Source organism: Falco punctatus (assembly GCF_963210335.1).
Source record: "Falco punctatus genome assembly, chromosome: 11".
Lineage (NCBI taxonomy): Eukaryota > Metazoa > Chordata > Aves > Falconiformes > Falconidae > Falco > Falco punctatus.
The window spans coordinates 6,638,904-6,664,403 of NC_137591.1; the positions used below are offsets into that span (position 1 = coordinate 6,638,904).

General features: G+C 39.4%; 1 protein-coding gene across 10 annotated transcripts in view; it reads left to right on the forward strand.

Annotated features, from left to right (window-relative positions):
* Nucleotides 1–25,500, forward strand: part of GLIS1 (GLIS family zinc finger 1) — a 214,094-nt gene that overhangs the window by 88,843 nt on the left and 99,751 nt on the right. For 7 of the 10 annotated variants that reach the window (XM_080406199.1, XM_080406202.1, XM_080406195.1 and 4 more), the window contains 2 exons: nucleotides 11,643–11,841; nucleotides 18,110–19,211. In XM_080406199.1, coding sequence (XP_080262325.1) covers nucleotides 11,643–11,841; nucleotides 18,110–19,211 — 1,301 coding nt within the window. Of the gene's footprint in view, nucleotides 1–1,542; nucleotides 1,630–11,642; nucleotides 11,842–18,109; nucleotides 19,212–25,500 lie in introns of all 10 variants that reach the window. The other 3 variants (XM_080406201.1, XM_080406196.1, XM_080406203.1) reach the window with 1 other exon arrangement.

Genomic DNA, 25,500 nt, shown 5'->3' on the forward strand with positions numbered 1-25,500 from the left:
AAATTTCTTTCTGGCAGTGTTAATTCTAAGCTGCAAAGAAACCATTACTGTATTAGGTATCAAGTGTTAAATGATCAAGGAGACTTGCGTAGGTGAAATGGTTGCCTGTTTGTGGTAGCAATTTGAGTTTTCATTGTAAAAAATAATTTTACACAAGAGCACAAAGAGGTTGATAGCAGTGTAGGTAACTGTAAGCAGATTGGTGTGAGAGATCAGCAGTGAATCTAGATGGAAGTTGTGTATGTTTTAAATTAATTAAAATGTATATTTTAATAAGAGAATGAAAAAACCAATGCAGGTTGCGTTAGGAGAATGTGCAGTCTTCAGCAATCAAATGCCTTTTCACTGTACTTTTAATCACTCTGATACATAAAGAACCAGGAAAAAATAGTCTGGAGAAAGCTTCTATAACAACTGAGCTTGGAGCGAAGATATCAGTGATGAGGAGAGACTCATGAAGTCTATCATAGGAAGGGAACTGAGTTTGCGCTTTTTGGAGGGCCAGCAAATGGAAGCTGATGTGCAGTACAGGTTTACTGACTCCCCTCCATTGTCTTGCCATTACATGTTGGAGCATTCCCATCACATAGCAATATGGAAAGTTCTTTCTAGATTCCCAGTGCATTTTGATTCCTATTATGAGTCATTTTCTGTCTCCTTTGACTATGAGTAGAGGTTTCCAAATATATGGATCCAAATTAGGTTCTTAAGACTAGAATAAAATAAAATAAAATAAAAAATATATATGCATCCCACCAGACATTTTCCTCCATCTAGCTTGCATTGAAAAGAACAAAATACTTTTTAATTACCAGTTTCTGCCTTTGTTTTAAAGTTTACCTTTTCTGCAAAATCCTGTGTGATTCTGGCTTTGTAGCAGTTAGCTTCTGTGGCTTTTACTGACTTGGTGACACTTACAGGCTTCTAAATCTCTGAGCCCAACATCTTGATGGAAATATTTTTTGTTGTGCCCTGTTGAGTGGTGGTTTTTTCCCTTTTTAATGTATATAGTGTACTGCTGAGCCAGGCAGACATAAAATTCCTTCTTGGGACATAGAGACATAGATGTTTACACAAGACACGTGCAAGGTGCCATATGGCAAACCCCCAGCTTTCATTCCCTGCACATCCTTGTGTTTCAGATATTTGGGAGAGCATATACCCCTGTGGAGTCTTTACATGGTCTGCTGGCTAGAACTTCCATGGAAAAGAGAGACTAAATGGACTAAGTAAAATATAGGGGACTGGAGATCTGGGAGTTTAAAAGTTCAGGGTTTAATAAGTAAATGGGAAAGCAATAACACACATGCAGTTCATAGTAGGCATGCTCTGGCTATTAGTGAATTAAATGACTTAGAGGAAAAAAACCAAAGGAATAGATTTCCTCAAACTGTGCATGTATGGAAAGAACCTGTCTTCTCAATGAAGTCATATAATTGATGATGAAAGCATGTTATAATAGCAACAATTCAAGTACCCTCATCACAAAATGTGTGAACTACTGTCTTGAAAGAGTCACTCTGGAGTTCTTTTAACCTACAGGCCCTGTCTAACTACAGGCTGCTGTGAAAACCCTGGTGGTGTCCATTTAGAACAACAAAAAAGACAAACCAAAGGGGACAAGGGCAGGTGAGTGTGTACATAACCCTAAACAGTGTAGAGTTGTCTTATACCTTACACCAATATGCACAACAGCATTTATTTTGTGGGTGTGGATTGATTCATCCTGGTTCAGCTGGTCTCTGAGAGCACAGGTTGTTGATCAGTCTCATGTGTGAGAGCAAGGAGTTTAAACCAGCATGGTGGGTTGACCTTGGCTGGACACCAGGTGCCCACCAAGCCGCTTTATCACTCTCCTCCTCAGCAGAACGGGGAGGTGGGGGGGGGAGGAGGAAAAACTCTTGTGGGTCAAGCTAAAGGCAGTTTAATAAAGCAGTAGCTAAAGTCTCACATGTGGAAGCAAAGGAAAACAAAAGGTGTTATTCTCTGCGTCCCATCAGCAGGCGATGTTTGGCCACTTCCTGGGAGCAGGGCTTCAGTATGCACAGTGGTTGCTCCAGAAGACAAACAGCATAAATAATGAATGCCCCTCTTTTCTCCTCCTTTCTCTTGGCTTTTGTATCTAAGAAGACATCATATGGTATGGAAAATCCCATTGGTCACTTTGGGTCAGCTGTCCTGGCTATGTCCCCTCCCAAGATCTTGCACACCCCCAGCCTACTGGTGTGTGTGGGGGGAAGGTTGGAGAAACGTGCAGCAGTAGCCAAAGCACTTGTGTGTTACCACACCAACACTATGAGGGCTGCTGTGGGGCTCAGCCAGACCCAGTACAACCAGACTGACTGACAACAGCTTCTGTATGTTCTGCATGTTGCTCACATTGAAAAATACAGTTGTCTGGTACCCAGGTAGTGTGACCACCTTCAGCTAGGGTTAGAACTTGTGCATCTCAGTAGTACAATGGATTTGGTAGAGCCAGATTTCTATGGTGTGGCAGCAGTTGTGCATCTAAGGCATCCTGGAACATGTACTGGAAGGTGAGAGACAGGTTGGAGAGGGTTAAAGATGGCAGTGGAAGAGAGAGTCTCAAACTGAGCTTAGAAATGAGAGGGAAATAGAGATGAGTGGAGAAGTGGGAAAGGAGAATGAGGTGGCTGTATTCCCATTTCCTTTCAACATGTTTACTCATAAGGTGGCAGAGGCACCCCTATTCATAATGATATAACCTACTTATCACAAATATTGAGAATTAAACCTATTCCAAAAACGGTCGTCTTAAAAAAAGAAAAAGAATACATCAAATTTCATTGCATTGAGCTTATATTCTCCAAGTGCCCATTAGGAGGTTTTTAGGATTTCCATTTAATTAAAATAATGTTTGTTGAGCTTAATATTTTCCTAAAACATTTATTTTAATGTCTTTTCCCCCTGTTACTAAAAATCCAAGTAGTGAGGAAAGATAACTGACCACAAAAAAGGCCAGATGTGCTGAGAACAATATTTTTCAGATTGCCTGGCAACAGGCAAAAGGTGATTCCAAGCCGAGGAGACTCTGTAACAATGAAAGTAATGACAAGACCTGTGTTTCATCAGGCTGCAAAAGGTTTTGTACTGATTGCCACAAAAGAGGGTAATGGTCATCTTCAGTCTGCTCTCAGCTTTGTTTAGGGGCATAATTTAGAGTTCCGAGATCAAACAGGAAGCCAAGAATGTTCAGTTTCAAGTTTGAGTGTAGTGAAAGACTCCTTGTGATAGTAGACAGTTATTTTATTTCTCTGACAACTTATTCACTGTTGCCTAAAATGGTTATATTCTTTATGCATCTAGAGCCTAACTCAGAACATCAGCTAAGGCTGTGATGTCATTGAAACCTAAGCACCTGGCATGTGTTTTCCTGAATCTCAGCCATACTCACTAACTTCAAAAAGTGTTGTGAAGGTCTCAGCTGGAAGTCTAAACTACATAACATTGCAAGCCATTTTAGCAGTGAAAGATGTAGTGTGTTGTTACTGTGTTCTTCACCTGCCTGTTGGACTCCAAGATTGCCTTTAAAATATCATGAAAAAGTCAAAATATGGGAGCCATATCTATCCACAGGCTCGAAGGTGAAAAGATTACAGATCTCTAAACTACTGAAATATTTTGAAATTGTTTAAGTTAGGCTGATATAAAATTAACCGTGGTTCTTTATTCAGTAATGCCAACCCTACTCATTCACTTCTAAAATACTGTGTGTAGTCTGCAAAAAGAAGTTCTACAGAACAGAAATAAAATGCAATCCAAATAACTTGTTTTAAAAATAAATTGAACATGAAATAACAAATATAGGTATAGCCAACACTTAGGGTCCAGAATTTACTAGAAAGACACACATGGGTTATATTTATCTTTCACAAGTTTCCAAGATTGATACTTGACAGTTTATTTCACTAGCTATGTTGTTTGAGTTTACAAGAGTTTTCTTAGCCCTTCTGTCTTCACTCATACATCAGTGTAAAAGTAAAGAAATAAGTATTTCTGTTACAGGATTTTATAGCATTGTTCAAAAAAATTTGGAGGAAAGAAATCCTTCTTTTTTTATTTGAATCTTATTGAATGCTGTTGGTTTTAACCCTGATCTTTTATAGATTCATATCACCTGTATCTATTTTCAGATAGGCAGAGGGTCTGCCACTTCTTTTTTGATACACAAATGTAGGACAATTTGGATCTTCACTTGACTCTCACTGTACAGTATGGTCTGCTCTGTAATTAAGAATATTTTGGCTCTCACTGTGTTTTTATTAAGATACTGTACAAGCAGTATAAACAAGTGAAGCCAAGTCTGTAAAACGTGAACAGGCTGTAAATGATACAGAGATCTTGGGTGAACATGGAATGTGGTGTGAGGTGCTTCGTTCATCTTTGAGATATGAACTCTCGAATCCAGCAGTGAAAATTTAGTGCTGCTCTTGTTAACCACTTCAGTCCTCAGTTAAGGACAAACAGCAACAAAAGGGACTCAGAGATCTCTTCTTCTGGTGCTTTGGAGAGAAAAAATTGCCTGCCTTTGCCAGTCTAAATGAACCAAATGAGCTATGGGTGACAAATTATCATATTGAAAATCAATGTTTGACCCCACGGGCTGCCCAATGTGCTTAAAGGACTGCACAGTTATATTTGAGTTGACTTTGTTTAGTAGTCACTAGTTGTTTCCTCAGCATGATGTTCAGATCCTGCATTTACTACCTGTGCATCACAGAAGACTCAGATAATTAATGGAACAAGGAAGGAATTCTGCCACCTCAGTGAACTGCTGTGGGACTGTTCATCTATAAGGGGTTTCTTGTCACCTTCTACCCCAGGAAAGAAACCTAGTGGTGCACAATATTGATAGCACACAGAGATGATATCAAAACACAGAGAGGACTTCCAGAAATACACAGGGTAAAACTTAGCTTGTAATAAAAAGTTTTCAAAGCTTTGTGAGAGTATACATTTACATACGTGAAGAGTCATGGCTGGATAATCTGGGACCATACCATCTTTGTGTGATTTTCAAAAAATAATCTTTCATAGTCAAGCATTATTGGAAGTCTTCTGCTGAATTAGAAATTATTGCAAAGATCTCTTTAAGTGCAGAACTTCCCTCTTTCAGGTGGTAAGAAGCCCAAATGTCTAGAGGTTTGTTGTGTACCAGATAGCGCAAATGACTGCAAAGAGGTCAAGAAAAGATCTGAACATGCCCTCTTTTGGGTCTCCAGGCAAGATCTGGCAGTCCACCTTTAGGATATCTTATGAGCTTGAAGATCTAAGTGAAAACAATGTTATGGTTCAGGAAAGTTTGCTTAAGTCTGTAATGTCATACATGGCTGATCACACCAGCCTACTAAAGTGTTTTTCCTTCTCTTAAGCTGTGTCCATAGTAGAAAAACTTAGACCCAAACTCATATCCCTTCTAATAGTGGTTCACTATTTTTTTTCTCCTTTCTCACTAAAGGAGAAACCATGTTTTTTCACAAGGTATAGGAAATCTGTCTACATGATCACACAGTTGAGCTTGCCTTGTAGGAGGTATAAGAAAACTATAGTGTATGTTTTCCAGCCTATATGCTACCTTTCTGTCCCTTGAGCTTGGTGTTGCAGGGTTAAGACAAGCCTTCCCATTCACCACAGAGAATGGCATGACAGGCATAAAAACTTTGGGAAAGTTTTGATTTTGTTGTTGTTGAAAATGTTGAAAATGCTCTATGTTCATGAATCATTTTGAAGACACTGTGTTTTGAAGCATTCAGTTCATTCATTGGAGCCTTCAAGCAGGCAGCATAGTGCTGTGCATATCTGTTGGTGCTCTTAAATTACTGACCATACAGTTGTGGCAGTCACTGCAGCCATACAGTAATGGAGATTATCCAGCACTAGTTATATGGAACAGGTTGCTAAGGTATTGCTAAGTACCTTCCCTACAATACATGGCTTCGCTGTGTTGGCACCTTTTGAGTTAATATTTTCTCTCAGTGGAGGGCTTCCATGCCCTCTTCCAGTGTGGATGATTTTCACTTGTTTGAGAAAATCTGGTACTGTTTGGTCTTTCACTCATCTCACGTGACTCATCCAGCTGCCAGTAACAGTGCTCCATTTCTCAATGCTGTCGTGGTAAATTTTGGATGTTGCGTCTAAACAAAACCAAGAATGGCATTTTTTTTTAAAAAAAAGTAATTAAAGAGAATGAGGCAGTAAAAAAAAAAAAAAAAAAAAAAAGGCAAATGACCTAGTTTGGTCTTCGCCGCAAAACACACAATGCTCTGGGGATATCTAACTATGTTAGGCAAATATTTCAAATCTATCTCTATTTTGAATGTGAGTCATTTCAATTATACATCATTTCAGTTATTTTCTCATTGGCTTTAATTAGGTAAACTCCAAAGCAACATGTTTATTGTTGAATAATCACCCTTTTGGTAAGTTCTTGCTCTTATCTTCCTAGCCTTAATAGCCAATTTTATCAGTAAGAATGAAGCCTTCCTGAATGGTAAACGAGGTGTTCCCCAGGGAAGACAGCTGTTGTCCTTTCGAAGGGTTGTTTTAACTTTTGATCTCAGTGTTATACAGACAGGTTTCCCTTTGTGTGAGGAGATGTTCTGTTTTCCTCTAGGAGAATTTACCCCTAGCAAGAAATGTAGGGCTGACTTTGCAGAACCTGAGGATGTGAGCCATCCTTCCTAAGGCATATAGCCTTATCACAATCAATGGGACCAATTCTCACATGACTTAAGCTGGCATAAATCCAGAAAAAAAACCCCCAAAGTCAGTTACACCAGAATGAAAGAAGCAAGATATCCAAAATTGAACTAACTTGATTACTCATATGGAAGGAATTGCCTGATTGCAGCCTTTGCACACTACTGTATCAACCTCTTCCGTTCCCTTCATGAGCGTTTAAATGTAAAGATATAAATCAAAACTGCAGGACAGAAGAAGGGAAAGACAAAAGTTACCTTGATGGATTCCACTTCCATGAGATCCTTCTGGAAACCATTCTGCTTTTATTAGATTTACTCTCTGTAAATTAGGATTAGTTTTTTATATGGATTTATGAAATAGCTATAGTTCTACTGAAAGCAGGGTGAGCCCTCTGGTAGAAGGCAGGGAGTATGTGCTCTTTTCATCTGTTACTGGTAAATTACAGTATGTAGGTTAAAGGCCCCTTGATACCAGTGAAAGAAGAGATCTAGTTCCAGACATGGAAAATGCTTAAATCTTTTGTATGCCAGCCAGTGATATTAATATTGTATAAACCAGCCAGTTGTCAAAGGGCCAGATTCTGTTCTCGGGTTTTTTTCTGACTTTTTTTCCTTTCTTTCAGAGGCAATGAATTTGCTTTCACCTGTGCTTGAACGGTTGAGTGTGACTCTGGTTGTCTGTGATGAGAGACAATCTCTAGATTCTTCTTTTAGTTGCTATGAGGGGAAAAAAAAGTGAGCTGCTGGTGTTGTTCCTTGTCTGTCATTGTTCCAGCTCCCATGTGGTGGGCACATTTCAGAGGGCTTTGATGCAAGTGCAACTTCACTCAAGGCACTGTTGTGCAAGAAATTTTTAGCTCTTGCTAATAAATCTGTAAGGTACTTTGTGACAGCAAATGTATGGTGAATTGGCTGAAACATAATTTCATGGATTTAGCATAAGTGGTCTGTTCCTTTGCAGGGAGAAAAATGTATTTTCTGATTTGACAGCTACAAGAGAAGATGATAATTTCTGACAACCCAGGGATAATGTTCATGTTATTCTAGGAAATATCCATCTTCACACAAATAGGAACTGGTGTGTGCTGCAGTTGGTATTGCTGAACTTTGGTGGAAGCTTCAGGTTTCTGTGTTTTGATAATATGATAGAATTGATAAAATGCATATTTAGAAAGCCCTAATGAATTTCAGACTTGTGTCATTTGGGGAATGAAAGAAAGTGTTTTTATTATGAATCCAGTATAAATCTTAAACATTTTTAAAAAATCCACAGTATTTTGGAGGGAAGATACACCTTGAATATATTCCAGGTAACATTGCTGATGGAAAAAGTGAGGAATTGAGTATTGTAAGTATGACTGATTTACTAACTTCTTGGTGGTGTGGCCTTTAAAAGTGTATAAAACTTACTTCACCAGTGTTCTACAGTGTATTTACATACCCTTTAAATGTGATTTGTCTATACAAATTAACAACCACAAGTCTAATTACAGTCTTGCTAAGGTAGATACTACCACTGAAGTGAGTTAAATTATGATGGGATGAAGCCAGAATAGGAATGGAATAAAGCCTGATGGAGCTGTGGACTCCAGAGGATATAATGATTATTTATGTCATGATTACAAGCAGGGCAAAGCCAATTGTGGCGGACACCCACTATAAGCTGAAAGGCATCCAAAGCTATCTTCTTAAATGCCTTGGTCCAAAACCACCGAACACAACTGACTGCCCTGCACAGGCCAAAAGATGCTGTTTTTGTACAGCTTCTTACTTTCCTCAGTCATTCAGAACAATCACATAGTATCACTGAATTCAGGTCTCTGAATATAAATCTGAAATAACTAGAACATATATATTAATTACCATGAAGAAGGCTAATGGCCTATGTTGTATAGTTTAAAAACAAATCGGTTTCTCTTTAAAATCTCATGTGACATTCCTAAAAAAAAAGTTATGTGGGCTTTTTGTTTATATAAAATAATTCTGGCCTATACTTCCTAAGGCTTACTGTATGCCTTGGTATTGTGATGGAGCTGGATAGGAAAAACCCAGTCTTGTTTTTCCAATGTTAAAGATTCTGACTTCTTAAAAAAATAAAAATCAAATAAATAAATGGTCAAGAAATGTAGTGTATCAGCCAAACACTGAAAACTTTTAACTGGAAACAGGAAATTCTATTCTGTAAATGTCACAATAATGCCTCATGAAACTTGTAATTTGGGTGTCACATGTACCCACTCTTTTCTATGGGTCTGGATGCTTGCCTGGACTACGTCTTCATCTGCTATGGTCTTTCCTGATACAATGGTGCCATGGAGCATGACGGGCAAGCTGTGGAGCCCAGCCAGTGGAGGAGAATGGACTTTTGTGCTGTGATCCTTTTCACAAATTCTCCAGTTACCAAAGACTTTTTCTGCTTTCCCTAGTCACCTGTTTCTTCTCATTTATACTTACCAAAACTGTGAACGTGATTCTCATTGCTTTCAGAGCATTCATAGACTGTAATTATAGAGGACCACAGCAACTCAGACTCTCCCACTTGCCTTTCGTTTACTGTAGGATTAGAATCATAGAATCATTTAGGTTGGAAAAGACCTTAAGATCATTGAGTCCAACCGTAAACCTAACATTGCCAAGTCCACAAGCAGTAGCAGTTGTCCAAAGAGGAAATGGGGGTTCATGTATGTTAAGGGTACCTTTGCTCTGAGTTACTGTGCTGACTAAAATGAGCACAATATCTGACTGGAACTTTGTAAATGATGTTACAAAATGGCAGCAATTGCAAAATTTCAGGAGTACAATTTTACTTACCCTTATATAATGAAAATATAATTAATGAATACTGTGATATCTGTTTAATTATGTAATACACCTATAAAATATAGAATACCTGTATTATATAGGTATAAAGCTCGGTACAGACTGGGTGATGATTTCATTGAGAGTAGCCCCACAGAGCAGGACTTGGGTATTGGTGAGTTAAAAATTTTATATGAGCTGGCAGTGTGTGCTTGCAGCCCAGAAGGCCAACTGTGTCCTGGGCTGCATCAAAAGCAGCGTGGCCGGCAGGTCGAGGGAGGTGATTCTGCCCTTCTACTCTGCTCTCCTAAGACCCCACCTGGAGTGCTGTGTCCAGGTCCAGAGCCCCCAGTACAAGAAGGACATGGATCTGTTGGAGTGGGTCCAGAGGAGGCCACAAAAATGATCAAGGGGCTGGAGCACCTCTCCTGTGAGGAAAGACTGGGAGTGATGGGGTTATTCAGCCTGGAGAAGGCTCCAGGGAGACCTGATTGTGACCTTTCTATATGTAAAGGAGGGCTTATAGGAAAGATGGATAAAAACTTTTTACTAGGGTCTGTAGTGACAAGGTAAGGGACAATGGTTTTAAACTGAAGGAAGGCAGATTTAAATTCAGTATAAGGAAGAAAATTTTTCATGATGAGGGTGGCAAGAGACTGACATAGGTTGCCCAGAGAAGTTGTGGATGCCCCATCCCTGGAGGTTTTCAAGACTAGGTTGGATGGAGCTTTGAGCAACCTGATCTAGTGAAAGACGTCTCTGCCCATGGCAGGGGGATTGCACTAGATAGTCTTTAAACATCCCTTCCAATTCAAATAATTCCATGACTCTGTATCAGTATATACCTGCAGATATATAGACAGCAAAACTATGCTGAGATGAATCATGCCTTGTGATATGTTAATAAAGGACAAACCTTGATGCTTGTGAGTATCAGTGATTTGCATGAAACTGAGCACAGGTTTTATCTTTTCTGTCACTTTGACTGCAGAATTTGTTTTCTTCCTCAGTGTGCAATACTCAGTGCCTCCATAGAGAATGGGCTAACTACAGTGCAGTCTAGCTCTATAGTACCCATCACCATGAGCACTGGGTACAAGGGTGAAGGAGTTACTTTCTGGGCTCTGTATGAAAACTACAGAAATATGCTTTCCATTAGTATCTGACACCATTACATTTTGTCTCCATGAAAAAAACAGATGAGAGGGAGTTCTAGTATTTTAGGAGCATGTTTCATATACAGTAGTGAAAATGACGGTGAATGGCTATTGTACTTTTTTAGCTAGCCTCTGAAATACCTCTCACAAATACTTTTATACATACTTATCTATGAGTATTTGACTAGTTCACTACAGGTAAAGAACTCAACTAAAGTTTATGCTTTAAATGGAATTGCTAGTGTTTGACCAATGCAATCAAAATTCTCAATTCCCTCGTTGTCCTCTCTTTTTAGCTAGATTATAATTTGTGGTTATATATATATTTCTAAAGATTATTGCTATAGCTCTAGTCTGTTTTTCCAAGTCTAGTAAAATTAATATCCACTAGAGCAGTGTGTATTATTATTATTAGTATGAGCATTTTGTAATATCTTACTTGGAAAATACAGTTTAAATATATACATCAAAACAAAGTTAGTTACATTTTTTCACACTGTTGACCTGACAGTAAAGTAAAACATGCCCATCTAAAGTCATAATCACAGAGATAATTGTCTGCAAAGAAAAACTTGACTTACGTCACTGTTTTCAGAGAGCTCCTCTCCCTGAAAATAAAGGGACTCTGAAACATCCCTCTCCAAAATTCAACACAGGCAAGACTCTACTATAGAAATACACAGAAGGAAAGGAAGCTATTAGACTAAGTTCTTCTGAGTTAGATTATGAAGTGTAAAATAGCCACAAAACTTAAAATGAGAAATAAACAGTCATAGTTCACAGATCCAAATTCCTTTGCAGTTAGTTTTTGGTTCCTTGTGAAACCTTGCATTTCCACTGCCACGTCGTTTACAGGAATTTTGCAAGGAGATTCAAAACGAGTATACAAAGCAATAGTCAGTGTAGAGGGTTCTTAGTCAAAGCCTTAAGGTTTTGTTGCTTTTTTTTTTTTTTTTTCTGACAGTGAACGGTGGCTACAATCATTGTAATTTGATCTCTGAGAAGAAGAACATGATGGACATGGAGATGACAAGTAGCTCAGTACCTGTCTGCAGACAAGGTCTGTTCATCCACACAGGAAACTCACTTATGCGAGACCACCCACTGTCCTGTGAGAGACTGCTTCATGTTGGTCAGCTGAACTTGACGCACTCGGATATAAGGTATCCCTGCAAGTTTTATCAGTTGATATACTTTGCTCTTCTGGAGTGCTTCTTTGTTGCAACTGGTTCCTGATAGCCTCCGTGGGTGCTACATTTATAAGAGTATTTTTGGCTTTCACTTCATTTTGGAAGTCCTTTGGATGCCGATTTAACTGCATTGCTCATTTGCAGGTTCGCATTGCACATGAGCACAGGCAACTGTCCGAGGCAGTGCCAGGAAGAGTCACTGAGTATGAAGCCGCAGCCCCCTGAATTGAAGTTTAAATACAGCTTCTCTGGGGGGGGGGCTCTTCCAGCATGCCCAAAAGTCAATGAGAGTTTCGCTAGGGGCTTAAGTAGGGTCAGACTCGCCTCCTCTATACCTCCACCCAAATACCATGTTGTTTCCAAATTGCAGCCTGGAAGGCAGGGATGATACTTACCCTCAGACCAATGTCTCCCATATGGCAATTTGGCGTGCCACCACCAAACCTGCAGGAAGCCAATGCCACTTTTATTTCTACAGCCTTTCCTTTAATGAAGTATTCTCAATGTTCCCATAGAGCCACATCCTTGGTATTTGCTTTTAAGGCCCTAATGTGAAAATTTGGTCTCTGGTTTTGATATACACACTGTAGTTGGATATGCTATGAACAGAATATCTATTTAAACATTTGCTATAAATTAATTATATGAAAACACAGAACTCCATTATTTTTTTGTTGTTGTTACAAATTTAACATTACCAGATTTTAAACAAGTACCCTAAACAGACATCCATTGTGAATAGAAGCCTGCTACAAATTAAAATCTGTCCATCTATTTTAATTACACTGATTTTTGGCAGGGGATGTAATATGGAATAATCCTGACGTTTTTGAAGAGCTGTAGAAAAGAAAAACCTCAATAATGTTGCAGCCTTTATCTTAGATACTTGGAATAATTGGCACTCTGTGCATGGAACTATCTAGCCCAGATTCCATGGTCATAACAAGAGGAAATACGGCCTATAGCTTGGTCTTGGAAATCTGACTGTTTCTGATTTTATGATACGTATTTATGTCTTGTTTCCCCTTTTTCATTTACTGGTTGGGTAAGAACATCTGTGTTTTCAGGAGGAGGAGGCACGGCAATATGACAAGCAAGTGGAAAGAGCTTTTTGTTTGTTTGTTTGAAAAGGGCATAATATCCATGCCATAAAACAAAATATTCTGCTATTGCTACAAAGATTTGTAGATGCTTTTGCAGCTGGATATAAGTCTGCTCCTCTCTAGCTTCTTTATGGTTCAACGTGGGACTGGCAGTTATCAACCTTTTTTTATTCTGTCAGTGAAGTCAATTATGAAACAAAGATAATTAGGGAAGGAGCGAACAAAAGGAGGAAGAGAGTACTCTGCTTAGATCTTTTTGAACCTTTTTGTAAAATCTATAATGAGGAAATGATAGACACCTGCATACCAGGCATCACAGTACCCACCTTCAGAAATATGAACCCCTTCCGGCCCCCATTTGGAAGAGGATTCCCAGAACAACATAAAGGATTGTCTGCTGCATAACATGAGAAAGTAGCAGGTGATAGGCCTGATTCCCTCCCCTTTGCTTTGTAGCATGGTCTAAAGCCTTGAGGCTCTGCTGTAACTGTTTGGAAATGTTTGGAGAATATCGTGAAAGACCCTTCCATTCCTTTATGGGTTGTTTGTGTGTGTCACTGGTCATGCTCTGCTTGTATGTCCACCTGGCTAATACTTTTGTCTGCACTGGATTTGCAAGGTAAAGCCAATCCCCACCTCTGCTCTATGGACCTCATAGGCACAGTATCTAATTTTATCACTGTGTACTCACGAGACACAGGTACAGAGCTAAAACTTTGGCATGTGAGAAAAGGTGGACAGCATTTGGGACAGTTTCTGTTCATGGAGTTTATGATGCTAAAGGTTCTTGACTTGACAAGCAAGTAACAGAAAACATGGTCTTTCCCTGAAGATCTGAAAGCAGGAGAACATAACTGAGGTGGTGGTGAATGCCACCAGGTTCCAATGAAGTCAATGGGAGCCAAGAGTGCTCTGTGCCTCCCCAGATTTCACCCTCCATTAGAAAATAGGTGAGAGAAATAGAGCTGGAGTGGACAGACACTGGAGCGCACAGAAGTCAGGGCAAACTTTATTTGGTTGTTCTGTCCAGCTGTAATGACCAACACAGAAATAAAGGGAGATACAAGTTCAGACAATCTCTCTGAGCTGAGCTTTGAACCACTCTGCATTTCTAGGATATGGAATGCCCAAGGAAAACCCAAACAAACCAGAGAGCACCTCCCCTAGCAATCCAAAATCTCCCTCAGGATTTGGGGTTATGATTGGCTTTGTCCTTTTTTCCCTCAGTGCACTGAAACTTGTTATCCCCTTCAGCTTCAGCTTCTCCTTGAATCACTTTCTCTGGGAAACTATTCTAGGGATGACTGCCTTAATCCAAGAATCACAGTCACTCTTCTTCCTGGCCCCTTTTCCCCACTCAGTTAATAGTTTTTAAGTTGTGCAACATAATTGCTGCTACATGGTATCTGTGAATGCAAAGTGTGTGGGACTGGAGTCCTAATACCTTCCTTACCACAGTTGGAGTCAACACACAGCTACTGTTGGCCTTTTGTCAAATAATCCATTATCAGACACGACAAACCTGCCCACACTGTGCTCAGTGCTCGGCATATAAAACCCGGGGAAGACATGAGAGCAGTCAGATAGTGTTGCAAAATGTCCCTGGATGTGCAGCAGAACAATCCCCTCCAGCTTCTTAAAACTGTCAGTTATCACTGATTGCACATTTACAGTGGCAATTGAAGGCATGTATGTTTTGTAAATAATCTGGAGATTTCAGATACAGTCGTCTTTTCCTCTGAGGGCAGTTGGGAACTGCAGTACTTCTGGCATGGTGCTACTGGCCTCGTGCTCTGGCTCCAATTACCACGTAAGGGAGTCTCTTTGGAAACACTGCCTTAGTATCCTCTGAGAAGCTGCTGTTACTCTTCAAAGTCCTCACACTCAGCTTTCACGTGCTTAAGCAGCAGTTCTGTTGCCTCTGACTGTCCATCCTTGGTTACATGGATGCTCCCTACAAAGAGAGATTTGTGGGTTGTATTCTCCTGCTGACCCCACTCCCTTCCAGGGTTGCTCATCTGGAAGCCTCTGTGAGCTGCTCATGCTGATATGCATGTCCACACAGTGCTCTGTACACTGTCCTGCTATCCTTTGTCCCTCTTGCTCTCCTCTTGGCTGTTTGTTTCATAGGCATTTCTATTTGGCTACTGTCCAGCAATTGTAAATCCTTACCCAGCACTGCCTGTGTGTACCAGGCCTGGAACCTGATCCCGTAGTCAAATGCGTATAAGAGGAGTCACCCAGCAAGTTGGATGCCAGACACCTTGTTTCCCTCTCACATCAGTTTAGTTTCTGTGCCACTCCTCTGCCCCCATCCCCTTCCCCCCCAGCCTGGAAGGAACGAGCAGGGCTTTCCCTAGAACAGTGCTGGCAAAATTCTGCTGGGAATACAGGAAGTTTGCATTAATGCAACCTCAACATTAAGTACCCAAACACTCAAACACTGGGAAATTGAAAGAATGCCAGATTCTCCCAACAGAGTTAACTAACACAGGGTATATAATGTATTTAAATATACAGTGCTACAGAGAAAAATGCAGCTCCTGGAAAAGACTTGCTTCTGACCTGCACAAGCAAGTCTGTGCTTATCATTATGCAGGCAGAGCATGGATAAGACATGGCTGTGGGAATGGCAAGCATGAAGTCAGTGCCTTCATCTCATTTGCTTTTGAACCTTTCGGTTCAAAACTCCCCTCTTGTGTGTGTCTTATATTCTGCACTGCAGCATCACAGCAATACGATCCTGAGTAAGATATTGTGCTGGAAATGCAGATCAATGTCCCTTGGAGTTTTGGGAACCTAGTATTTCTCAGGACAGGGTTGTTCATATCTATCCTGCAGGTACTCTGCTCTGATTCCAGCTTGAACGCCTCACCTGGATTTCTGGCAAAATGGGAGTTTTACGTGAAGCTTAATAATATGACACCAGTTATCACAGGCTGAAATGTAAAGCTTGGTTTAGCTTTATATGATGTAAGAAATGTGTTGTGTTTACTTTAGCCTGAGGCTTTGGGACCACTAAACTGTGATACAAACTGAATTATTTAGAAGAGTTCTCATACAGAAGAAACTAAATACTAGGAAATACTGTGCCTGGCATGGTATTCTGTAAAACCTTTCTCAGAATGAGTTCAAAACAGCACACTTTCTACTGAGCAATGAAGCTACTAGTAAGCAGGGCAGGGTTTCCCAAACATGTGCAATAAAAGGTTTTTACGTATGCTTATGACACATACTTTACAGACATATGGTTCTATAAATATTAAAAAATAATGTATGAATACTGTTTGGTTTGTTTTTTTCTTTAAATTTACCATCTGCAAAACCAGGTGCTTTAAGTTTACCGTGAGACCAACTGTGCAAACCTAAAGGGAGAAATTATAACTAATGGTTTATGGAAACCTCTAAAATTTTGCAGTGTACTCTTTTTAAATTTCTGGTGGCAAATGCAAGATCTGATTGTTCTATAGCAATGAATGGTGGGGGATTTAACTTCTCTCATGACATTAAAGTTTGGGGTTTTTTATATCAAGCCCTACTGGCTGCAAACCATTGGAGCTCTAGAAACCTGTCACTAGTGAATGCAGTGTTGGCAGTTGTGTGCCTCACACAGGTGTCATTTTTTGACAACCTTAATTTCATGAGAAATAAATCTTTTTGAGGATTTTTCTTGTTGCTTTGTTTTTTATAATTGCTAGTTCTTTGAGAGCTGTTACCAAGGAGGTGTTAGAAGCTGTCCCAGCTTCCTGTCTTAACGTTAGTGGTGGATTAATGGAAATAATAGTGATAAAATCATCTAAGTTGTAAAATAAATGTATGTTATTGAGCATTTTTATTATATAATCAGTTTAATATATCTATATGTCCAAAATAGCTTACATATCTGTGTTTCATGCTTTAAAATGTGTTAGATTTGTCTTAGCTGCTGTGTCACACGCAAGCTGCCAAATGGCCAGGTTTTCTTCAGCTTTTTCGGTGCTAGCATCAAAAAAGCATAAAATTCATTTAAGTGGAACATGTCAGCAAAAGAGCCATGGAGCACCTCTCTGGAGGGTTTATTAGTTCACGTACAGCTTTCTTGCACACAGATGTACTGTTTCCTTTTCTTGGTCTGGCACATCTCTGCATGATGAAGCCATAGGTTAAACCCTCCCATGCTTTAGGGATATGTAAGAAACACCCTCTGGTCCTAAGAAAAACCACACAGTTGGGTCATCCACAGTAAATGTTTATAGCTGAGATAAAATGTTTTATTTTAAGGCATAAACCAGTTGCTAACTGCTTGGAAGAAAATGTTAGGAGGAAACATTTCCTAAAGGCATTCCCAAAGGTTTTTCTGAGATGTCTGTATGGCGTTCCTTGAGGTTCTGCTTCCTGAGTGACTGGATTCAGTGCACACCAAAAAAGATTAAAAATCACTTCTGCAGAACAGTCTTTTGATTTGCAGACCCATGTAGACTTTAATACGAAAAATGGAAATGGGAATGCATAGACTGCCAGTTTAAATCTACCAGTTGTGAACTTTATTTAGTTATCTTTTGCAGACCTCTTAGAAGTAAATACTCAGCTGATCTGTTATTGACTCTGGACCACTGCTTGAAAGCGAGCTGTTCTCTCTTTGTATTCCTTTTTCCCCCACTGATCTTTTTCCCTTTTTAATTTAGTGAAGGAAGGCATCTCTCTGACATGTAAGCAAAGCTCAGTTAGCCTTTTTTGATTTGTGTGAAAAAGAATGCCAAGGCATTTTCCCAGTGTGCTCTGAGGAAAATGCCGATATTTGAATAATTAAAAAATGCCCAAAGCTCTCAAACTTCATTCTCAGCTATTGTTTTGCCCGATCTATTATGCATTGAAAACCTAGATTGTGATTGATTAACTGCCCGTAGCAGTGGAGGGAAGATTGTCTGTTCTGTGCGTAACCCAGTGTGTAAAATTAATCCTGTGTAAAATGATGCTGCCTTTACAAGGGTTGTAGAGGAAGCACTGCAGATTTTTTTGGTGTAATTGCTGTATTAGACAGGCAAAATTCAGCAGAGAGCAAGTGCTTCCATTCTCCAGGGCTTAACAAGTGTTGTGTCTTATACAAAAATCATAAATCCTGTGGTAGTTAGCGATGTTTAATGAACACTGTATTACAGGTCACCCAGGTTTCAAGACTCAGTAGATTCTGCTGCTCCATGCCTGAATGGAAGTCACCCAGCTCAGCACATTAAACAAGAATGCCCGAGTGATTATAAGGTTCTGTCTGAGACTTCCACACATAGGAGGATTACGGAGGGGATGGAGCTGAGAACCTCCGGTAGTCTGCATCCTGAAATAGACCTAATGAATAATAGCTTTACAAATTCACTTTCATCCTACTTGTTTAATAATGAACATAGCTCCTCCCTGAGTCCTTTGTCACTTGGCACCCCTCAGCACTCAGCCAGGCTACAAACAAGCAATCTGAAGAAGAGATGCATCTCTGTTGTGCCGTCTTCGGCTGAAGGAATTGATATTACAGCTATCATCCGCACATCACAGACGTCACTGGTCACCTGTGTGAATGGACTGCGAACTAATTCAGCTGGCATTTCCTCTCATCCAGTGGAGATCAGTCATCACAGTGCTCAAAAATCCTCTCGGCCCCAGTCTTGCTCTCAGCCTGGAAACCCTTGCAGTATTCCCTCCCCTCCAGCATGTCTTGTACCTGTTTCCACTGAATGTGACAGAAGTGACTGTGAGCAGATACCAATGCAGCAAGTTGAGGAGAATGGAAGCCTCAGCCTTATGATGAATGGTACTAGCATTCCTCATCAAAACACTTTGCACAGTACCCAGAAGGTGAGTTTCTTAAAACAAGAACCAGCTGATGATTATTCCTCTGCTGCTGATCTTTTCCGACATCATCAGGGGCTGCCTCCGCCTTACCATCTACACCAGCAACTAACCCAGACTCAAGGGCCACTGCCTCACTTACACGCCTCTATGTCTCCGAAGTCCCTTCAGCCCAGTGATGGGGACGATCAGGACCTCAGCAATGGCAAACAGGTCTGTCAGTGGATTGACTGCAGTGCCACTTACGACCAACAAGACGAACTGGTCAGACACATAGAAAAGACCCACATCGATCAACGGAAAGGAGAGGACTTCACTTGCTTTTGGGCAGGCTGTGTCCGCCGATATAAACCCTTCAATGCTCGTTACAAACTGCTGATTCATATGAGGGTTCATTCTGGAGAAAAACCAAACAAGTGCATGGTAAGTCTGGAATATATTTGTTTGAATAGAAACATACTGCTCTGCTCTCTTTCTTGCTCTCTTTTCAGTCTTATTCCAACATAATTGTTGTGTTTTCCTTAACTTAGTCTGCAGCAGGCTGAAGGGGAATTGGAGAAAACCTTAATCTAGAAGGAAGTGTTTGAGTAAGAAATACTGTAGTTCTTGGAAAAGAGATTCAGTTTCCTCATATGAGAGCTTAACTTTTAATACAGTGCTTTAGTTTTTTTAACATTCATTAAAGCATTAATAAAGTGATGATCAAAGCACGCAGCAGTCATTTAACGTAAAACAAAGTCACTGAGCCTCGGGTGACATTTTTAATCAAGAAACATAAAACACATCTAATGAAATTCTTTTCATTCCTTCAGCTGAACAATAACCCATAGAGTTATGAGTGCAAACGTTTCAAATGATAGTTTAGAAAAGAAAAAGAAACTTGTTAAAGGATTTTAAACAGTTAAAAGAATTAAAGGAGTATCTTTAATTACATTTTCAAAGGTTGTTAGGGGCTTTTTTAATTTGCAAAACAGAGCTTTAAAAATATGGAAAACCCATTGTTCTCTTCTGATCAAGAAGATGTAAACAACATCAGTGTTCCAAAAAGAGGATCTTGGGAATAGCACCATCTCTGCATCTGCCCACCATGATGACAATATGGCCAAATTAAAATAAAAGTTAATTACTTCCATTAAGCTTTCCACATGTTTGAAACAACAATGATATAAGACCCTGACTGAAACAGATGAAGCAAAACAAGTTTGACATAAGCTTCCAAATTGGGCCATGAAATTTGGAAAGTCTTGTTTGTAACACCCACATGCGCACGTGCATGCATGCACGCACATACACACAAATAAGTACAAACAAAGGGAATGGTTATGGCAGCAGGTTGTGGTTCTTGATAGGCAGATTTTTTTACTATATGTCTATTTTATTGTTTTGATCAGAGAATGGTATAATGGAAAATGCTTGTAAGGAAGTTAGATGAAGACAAACTTTTCCATGACAAGCTGTATCTTTCTATGGGGGAATAGGAAAGAATATTTATGTTAAAAGCTTACTTTTTTCCATTTAGTCAATGGAAAAGCTTGCTGATCTGCAATGGTTATGGAAGGGAGAAGGAAGAAAACAACAGTATTCAAAATGACCACTTACAGAGAAAATTTTTCTCTGTAGAACATCCTGATTATCTTTTTACTTCTGTTGGATAAATGAAGAATGATATCTTAATGTTCAGTGGGTGTTCCCTAAAACAATACTGGAAACAATGCAGATACTTAGAGAACACCATTGAGTTGTCCAAGATAAAATGGAAATACTCTTAAGACTTACCTGTTTCTTTTTCCTTTGAGAGAAAGAACTGACTTGCTCATTTCCAGAAGTACCTCAATCACAATTTGTAAAAGTACAAAGGAATTTAACTTCCTATGTATATCTTTTATTTGGGCATAAATCATCAAAGGATAATGCAAGTTACTTGCTTCTTTCCAAACAAAAGCATAAGCAAGCTGTGAAAGCATACTCACAGGTTTTATTTTAGCCTACTTTTTGGTTTTAGTGTTTTTATCATGTGGAATGAGGTCAGTCTTCTTCCCACTTTGATCTCACACTTTTAAAAAGAAATACTTAAAATATGAAACCCTGATTAGCTTTACTATGATGCTGAAAGATTCAGCATTCCCTCCATGGGTGAGGGAACTTTTGTCTTTTTCTGCCAAATGCATATTTGACAGGTATTGTATAGCAGATTTCTAATGTTACATTCCCATTTCTGCAGGAAACTGGATAAACCAGAGACAGTAAATCATGTAATATCTTAGCAAATGCTGAAAATTTCCAACTTTCAATTATTTTCATCTGCGTTAAAGAACTGGCTTTTGATAACATCTCAAGGCTTAATATTGTGAATAGGTTGGAAAAACCTTTGCACCTGATATTGCAGACAGCCTTCATGGCACATGTATATAGCCTTGGCATATAAGTACATAAAGATCTGTTTTGTTTGAGCAGATATTGTAGTTGTTCCCATACATGGAATGGCCCAATCAGAATTAGGAGTTTTACATTGCACAAGTTGCAGTTAACTCTTCTATTCCCAGAGTAAGAGCCTTCCACTGTCAGCTGAGGTATCCATGTATTAAATGTTACAACCTGGAATCCTATGTGAAGTAAAGCTGGACCCAAGGAAGCACGTGAAAAATATGTTGTCTTTACAAATTTAGTTTTCTACCCTGGAAAGTCCTTGATCTGGCAGGGACAAGATCCAAAGCTGCAACACAGCTCCTTAAAGTTATTAATATCAAGTGGGGATTATTTGCCCAGTGAATTCCATTCCACTTTAAACAAGGGTTGCTGTGCAGTGTTTCATTGTGCAGTGATGTCATGTCATTTTAAATGATGGTTTTTCTTTTGATGTGGTAATAATTGTGCTGTTATTCCTGCAAATTAGGAAGGCAATTCATTCTCTGTCTATAGAGGTCTGAGATTTTGTTTCATTTTTGCTGTAGCCCTGTTAAAGTTACTTTACATCTCTTGGTATTTGTAGTGGAGATTTTCTTTCTCTGTTCACAATTACCCATTGTATTTTCTTTTTAAGCCCTTGATTTTGTTCCCCTCTGTAAGATTACTGGCTGACTATGTATTGAACTGCTCAGGAGAAGCTAACAGTGAGCAGCACCCCACCCTCATACATAAAAGTACTTTTCCATGTAAAATTATTAATTTCTTATGACAGGCTTTGCTACTATGTACTGTAATAGACAAAGGAATTTTGGAATTCAAGCTACTTGAGAACAGGAAATACATGAGACATTTTGATTGAAAAGTAAATGGTTCACTAAAACTGCAGTTAATCCTTTTATTATCTTTCCAACAGCAGTTTCCACAATACTTTCATGAGGTAAGCTTCCTTCAGTCCAACTGTAACACTCTCATCGTTACAGCTGGTTTAAATTTAGCTAGCCTGCTTCTTTCTTTACTACGAGTCGACAGGCAAAACAGTATCTAGTGTAGAGAACTACTGATGTTTTGGGTCCATATCCTGCTTGCTGTGTTTCCTTGCCAAAACCGGTACTATGAGTATTCTGTTTTCATATTCTGTTTAATATTCTAATTAAGTGGTGCCTTCTCGTCATTGTGTCCCTCAGTTTGGTTTTTCCTTGGGTTCTGCAAGTAGTCTAAAGGAAACTACCTAATCTCTTTGCAATATCCTGTTATGTTTCATACTTAACTCATGTTATTTTAGTTTTATTAAATTTGGGGTTCATCTGCATTATAATCAAAAATATATCCAACAAAAATAATGATGCAATGCCTTTAAGACGTTAACTTCTGAAGATTAATTTCATGCTTTTTTAGATTTGATGTCCCAGACAATTGGAATTTTGATTGTCTGAGACAGCAAAAATTAGCAAGCTTAAATGGTTTTATTCTAAAAAAATATATATATTCTCATAGATGCATCTTTTTCTATCCTTCAGTTCTTCCAATACTTTAGTGGGTAGAACCCTGCTGATCTCTAGATATTGCATCCTTAGTTTAAGCCTCTGCTTGCAATTGTAAATATAGAGCTGTTCATTTAGTTGTCTGGAATTGTTTGATTTGGGCAAATCCATACTTGGCTTAATAGTTTACCCTTTTGCATTCTTGTGGCTTCATAGGGAGTAGAAAATTAAGTTCCCATCACTGCATGCATATGTGCTCAGGGAACCTATGTTGCAGGCCTCCACAGACATGACTGAGATAAATACATTTATCTGTACATAATTCTACATATGCAATTAGTGTTTATAGAAATTTGGTATCGTAATATGTGTGATATCCATGAAGGGAGATCGACAGTGATAATAGCCATTGTTCATGTCTCCAGCTCATGTATTTCAAAGAATCAAATGCCTCCTGAGTATATTCTAGACCTGTCTGTCACATTGTGTACTTGCCTAGGTAGTTAAGACTTTGAAGCAGAATCTTTTCTTGTGTATTTGCAACATAATCAGTTTGGGAATAGCCTTGGTGCAATGATTTGGATGCTGTATTGTACAGTGAAATTCAGCACCTGTGCTGTTTGTAGTCAGGTCTTTTGAATCCCTAAGGGCAAGACACTATAGGTACTGCATTACACATGGGGAAATTGAGACATAGAAGAGATAAGTAACTTGCCTAAAGGCACCTTTAGGCAATTCCAGCATTCCAATGCAGATCTTGTGTTCAAATCACTACATCGCACAAACTAACCATTTGCATTTACCTATGAAACAGATTTCTGTACAGATTACACAAAAGATAGCTGTCTGGCTGTACTTCCTCTTATTTTTACTGTACATCTCTGACGCAGGTGGTTTAACATGTCATAAACCTGTGAAAACTTTCATCAGAAGGCTCGGCTACATTTGTAAAACTTCACGGGCAGCAACCTGAACATTACAATTATGGGGGAAAGGCGCCTATTGAGCAGATTAGTAGTATTGCTTCTGCTGCTAAGGAAACCAATGCGGAATCTCTGTTCTCTGTAGATAGCAAGTATTATGCTGTCTGTGGTCAGTGGGGAGCATGTGTCTAGCAATGCATGGTGAGTAATGAGATCTCTACAGGCTACATCTACAGATGAGTCTGAGGGACAATCCTGCATCTGCAAGGAAAATAGGTCTGCATGCACCAGCTTACATGCTTTTGAGTTACTTCACATAAACAATAGGTTTCCATGCCTGACTCGAGGGAATGTTGTGGAAGTCTGGAAAGTATTTTCAGCTTTTGGAGTGGAGGGTGTCATGCACTGATGCCAAAGGAGTGCTTTAAAAAACCAATAATATCGGCCTCACTTTCTTTCCTTTGAAGTCAATAGTAGGAAACATCCATTCTATCAAAGCTGCCTCACCAGAGATCTCTTTTTATTAGGTCTCTGATGGCATTTCCCGATACTCTCAAGGAACTGCAGCATTAAAACCACTCTGATTAGAGAGTGAGACATCAGTTCAGCGGTTTTGTGAAAATACAATGTTTGTTTGTTTACAAAAACCACGACAGATTACAGGACAGTACAAATGGGTTTAAGCATGCACCAGCACTGGAGGGCCTGCTGGCAAATGGCTTTAGGCTTGGCACTGTGTCAGCTCATGCCCAGTGGCAGCTGGTGAATTTGAACTCTTTGTCTGTCCACAGGAGAGCTCTACACCAGCAGATCTTGCAAAGCAAAAGCTGTAGAAATTATTTGCTCCAGATTCCACTGTGGCTGGGATTGTCCTATGTTTCAGTGCAGTAGGACAGAAATGCAAATCTGCCGTTCTTAGTGGAGACAAGTACAGCGCAATGGTATGGTGCCTTTAGGGGCCTCAGACATGCCTTCTTGGCAGTAGCTGCCAGGGTTTTCCCTGAGAGATTATCATCTTCCCAGGAATTGCTGACCTTCAGGACATTCTGTGAGGTGCATCTGCTTTATCAGGTTGATAGAAAAAGGTGTAGGATGCTGGGCCAGATGGAATTCTGCTCTGACCAAGCAGAGTCAGCTGTCTTTTTGTTATTTTCCAGCGGTTTAATATGGGTTAGGTCTGGCTGGCATGCTCTCAGGATTTTTTGTTTGCATAAATCTGAATAAATACAAATGAAGTAAATTCCAACTGTTGCTGCCAGCACTGAGAATGGTTTTCCAATTTAGTAGTGTGCCTTAAAAATGTTAATAAAGGACACTGAAGAGATCTGATAAATGGAATATTGGAGTTAGAGGTATAGCATGGAACTTCCATGGAAGGGAGCTTTCAAATACATACTTTTTTATCCTACAAGAGCGTTTAATTCCACAAGGTTTTGTTTCATTTGACGTGATAAATTATTAGGTAGTTCAGGACCTGTTTAAAACATAATTATCCTGAAGTTTTCCTGGCATATTTATGCTGAGCTGGTCACTGTGTGTAGATACTGCTGCTCATTCAGTCTTTTAAGTAGGAAACAGAGTGGGATAGTAACAGTAATATCACCACCACATAGTGGGTACTCACCCTATGAAACTCACTGCCATAGGATAGAATGTAATTAATTACCACTATTATGGTCCTCAGTGTTGGATAATTTCACCTAACAATACTTAGTATCTGCTGAAGGTAAGGTGATAGGACTAAGCAGACAGTGGTTTAGGGAACAGATAGCTTTGTGACACAGGAATGGATATTCATTTCCATGTTCCACATTAGCAAATATGCTAGGTATTCCGTGCCAGTTTTTTCAAACCAGTAGTAGTATCATTGTAAAACAGAGCTTTGAGAAGAAAACTATTAGT